The following is a 3,904-nucleotide window of genomic DNA, read 5'->3' on the forward strand; positions in this document are numbered from 1 at the left end:
ACTCAATGACTCAGTGCCAAGAATAATTTTTCTGCCCACTCTCATGTAAATGATACTGCATTGTTTTGTTCAACAAAGGCTAAGTCAAAATCTTTTGTATTAACTGCAAAGTTATCTCCTCTCTTCGAGGAAGTCTTACATACCATGGAAGAAAACACTAAGCCTTCTCAGATACTATGTGTATTGAAAATCTAAAAAAAAATAAAATATCCTAAGATACTGGCCTTTGCAGTACCTGAAACTGCAATATCTTCATAGAGGGGTTAAATAGTGAGTTTCTCCTTTTAAAAGCTTTACAGGAGTTTTCCTATCTCAACTGCCCAGGAATCTGTTTTGTCTTCAAAACACACCAGGCCTTATTTTACGAGGCACAGAGACCTTAAATGCCAAGAGTGTTTTTCTTAAGTTTTCATTCCAATGTGGCACTCATCTGCTCAAACAACATGTGGGAGTTGGTTTCTGGAAAAAAAGGGGAAGAAAAAAGAAAACTGAAAGCCCTCCCATCTTCCACCAGGATCCCCTCTGGCAGTTACAAGGAGAACACATTCATACTTCTGTGTTGCCTTGTTACCACGACACTACCCTGAGACAGGCTCATACACTGTTCCAGGGATGGAAAACCCACATGGAAGGATATGCCACGGTAAGGGGCCCTCTGATTAAAATACTGGGACCTGAGTTTCATGTTATTTCAGATAACACATACTAAGCAACAGTGACAGACAGCCAGGCCCTTAATGAGCCAAGAACATGAAACACTGTCAGCTGCATGCTGCAGGATTATATATGTCTGGAAAAATAGCAAGACAGGTTTATTTACTTGGGCTGCAGAAGATGGTCAGTACCAGCAAGCTTAAAGCTTATGCATGTTTTCTGTAACAAAAAGTAATTTTCCTCTCCCATTACTGAGTCAGCAATTGGAAAGACACTGCATTCTTTCTGCTGCCCTGAGGACACAAAGCAGTTTCTCTAGCTTTCTGGACAATTATAAGCAGCAGTCTATTTCAGAGTTCCTCTCTAATTTGTAAGCTTCATCCTGAGAGGGCATACCCTGAAATACAATACTTTACCCTTCCTACTTGTAATGCTGGAACCAGGACACCAGAAGAGCTCCAGCTGACCCTTCAATGCCCAGGTTCTGAAGCAGAGACAACCCTGTGTTTAAAGATCAGGAGATGGGGATTTTAGCTCTGTGCTATCTACGCTGTCTTCTTCATAGCATGAGTCCAGTTTCCATGCTAAATAAAAAGGTAGGTTGTAGTCCACATGGTGGTACTTCAAGAACATCCCTAAAATTAACTTAACAATTAGTAACAGGCTTCACTGAAACAGGAGTCAGTCCTCCAAATGCATCTCTACCAGAACACTGAGAATGGAAAGAATCACCAGACAGGAAGGAGAGGCTGCAGGTGGCTGCCATTTTTGCATGGCTGTTTTGTCTCTGTTTACAGCTTTAGCTCTATCATTCTGTTGCTATAGATGACTGTCTTGCAGCATCCACCCCCTCATCCACACCATGACTGGAAAGTAGAAAGCACAGGTAATGATGAGACATCGCTGAAGCTGGCACAGTGCTTAGAGCACAGACTGATCAACAAGACCCAGCAAGAACTGCCTCAGCACATAATTTGCTCCAATGCAAAATGGCTTTTGCATATTTCAAAGTTACACTGAAGTCTCCTGAAGCAGCTGGAGATGCTTTTCTAGACACACTGGCAAGAGGAATGCTCCTAAAGCTGCCACTTGAGTGATGAATTCACGCGATCCATAGCTGAGTTAGTTATTACCGTGCAATAGGGGACAAGGAAGCCCACTGGCTAGCTATGTCGGCTCTGGCCAACATGGCTTAAGTAGCTCCAAGTGGCAGTTGCAGACAGGTGGCAAAACCATGCAGGCCACCTGCACCACAACTGGCTCAGAGGGCTCCTTGTGCATGATGCTGACCTGAAGTGAAAGGTTCTCTAATGTGAGAACAACATTGAGATGAGACCAGCAGAGATCTGAGTGAAGACAAACACAACTATGACCGTGGACAGCAGATATATGTAGTGTATTACAGCACCAGCATGTCTGCTCTAGCACCAGTCTCCAGCAGAAACTGTGAAAGAAGTACTAGATCCCCCTATCTTCAGCAGATGGGTAAGCACAGAGATGTGATCTCAGTTTCACAGGAGCTGTCAGAGGAACACCCTCTGAAGAGGGCACACTCATCCAAGTGAGAAAAGACAGTTGCTGTGTCCCTGGGCCCACACCTGATAACACTCACCAAGGACTTGAGAAGGCCAACCAGGTCAGTGAGTTTTCATGACAGCTATCAAGTTCCCAGTTATCTGAAGCCTACAGCATGTTACATGCACACTACAGGTGAACCTGCTTTGGCAGGGGGGGTTGGACTACACGATCTCCAAAGGTCCTTCCCAACCCCTACCATTCTGTGATTCAGTACCTCCTAAGGCTCCTCAGCAAGGCTATGCTCAAATTCAGTTCAGCTCTAACGTATGGCTGTGCTAATTTACTTAAGGGAACGCTGAATGGTACTTTTGTTATCCTAATTAGTGATGATTCTTTTAGTCTTTGAGTTTGCTGTTAAATAACAGTCTAACTGTGACAAATTAATGAACATGAAACAGCACAAGTAAAGACAAGCAGAAAAGTCTGGTGCCAAAGATAATGGTTTCAATGACAGAAAAAAGTCCATATAATGTAATACTGCCTCGGGTATTCCTGTTCCTTCTTTACATTAGAGTGGTAGCTGCTGAAATTCAAATGCCTTTTAAAATAGGCCTTGGCTGAATAATATAAGAGAAACTAAGTTGCAGTTGAAAACTTGCTCTACAAGCTGTTTCCCGTTCATTCATACTGTCCAAATACTGTTGAAGTAAAGTCTCTGAAATATTTTGACTCAACTGTTCTAGTACTTTCTCTCTTCCCAGTGCACGGGGCTCCTTTTATAGAAATAATATCTCCTGTGCTTTGTATTTTTCTCTTTACGGTATTACTGTTTCAGCTGTGCTATTTGGACTGATCCAAGGAGTTCTCAGCAGCTCATGTCTTTGCCTTTTTTTGGTTGGGAGGCTACTGTCAACATTAATTTAAAGGAACACATTTTCATTTATGGAACAATGCACCAAAATTTGTCTGTGGAATGATTTTCTTTAAGAAAAAGCTGGGAAGAGGGGAAGAGTCTTTGTGAAAGTAGATGCAGAAATCTCAGCATCTTGGAATCTCTGTTTGGCCTCAGTTTCTATATACATGAAAAACTGGGAAATGGCTTATCGAAAAGCAACTTAAAGCAAACATTTCAGATGAGACAAGTGGTACATAATAGTTATTTTTAACAATGAGGCACTATCTCTGAAAGATGAAGGAGAAACCAGTACTATCAAAATGTAATGAAAGGCACACTCATAAGCAACCCTCTTCACTGGTTGTCTGCACTCGATTTTACTGAACCATCTTGGCATCTACAGTAGGTGTGCTGCATCACTTCTGAGCGCAGGTCTCCACTTAGCGTCCTCCTTCAGAGGCTGATGTACTATCCACTCTCATCTCTCTCAGGCTTCCAGTTTTTTTCTGTTTCTGCTTGGATTTTTTCAACATATGGACCTAAAGTGGAAGGTTTTAAAAGAAAGTGAGTATTAAAATATCTGAAGTCACTTATAAGCACATCTAAGGCAACTAATAGACACGGAAAATGTTGGAACTGCAGCAGAAAAACATTTAAATACACGACCACCTGAAGCACCTATCCTTATAAAGCTACAGGATTAACTGCTTTTTTTACATAAACACATATACACAGGTATGTATATGTATATAGGTATATAAGGATATGTATGTGTGGTGCATATAGATTCATGTATACACATATACACACACATATATACTGGTAACACTATTAGTC

The 3,904-nt window shown here is 41.6% G+C and overlaps 1 protein-coding gene across 1 annotated transcript in view; it reads right to left on the reverse strand.

Moving 5' to 3' along the window:
• Positions 1–3,355: 3,355 nt before the first annotated feature.
• The window catches only part of DGKQ (diacylglycerol kinase theta), a gene marked incomplete at its 5' end in the record, with an annotated part of 91,020 nt that continues 90,471 nt past the window's right edge, over positions 3,356–3,904 (reverse strand). The window contains one exon of the mRNA XM_082497516.1: positions 3,356–3,606. Coding sequence (XP_082353642.1) covers positions 3,508–3,606 — 99 coding nt within the window. The 3' untranslated portion in view covers positions 3,356–3,507. The remainder of the gene's footprint in view (positions 3,607–3,904) is intronic.

This window comes from Vanellus vanellus, assembly GCF_965231255.1.
Source record: "Vanellus vanellus genome assembly, chromosome: Z".
Classification (NCBI taxonomy): domain Eukaryota; kingdom Metazoa; phylum Chordata; class Aves; order Charadriiformes; family Charadriidae; genus Vanellus; species Vanellus vanellus.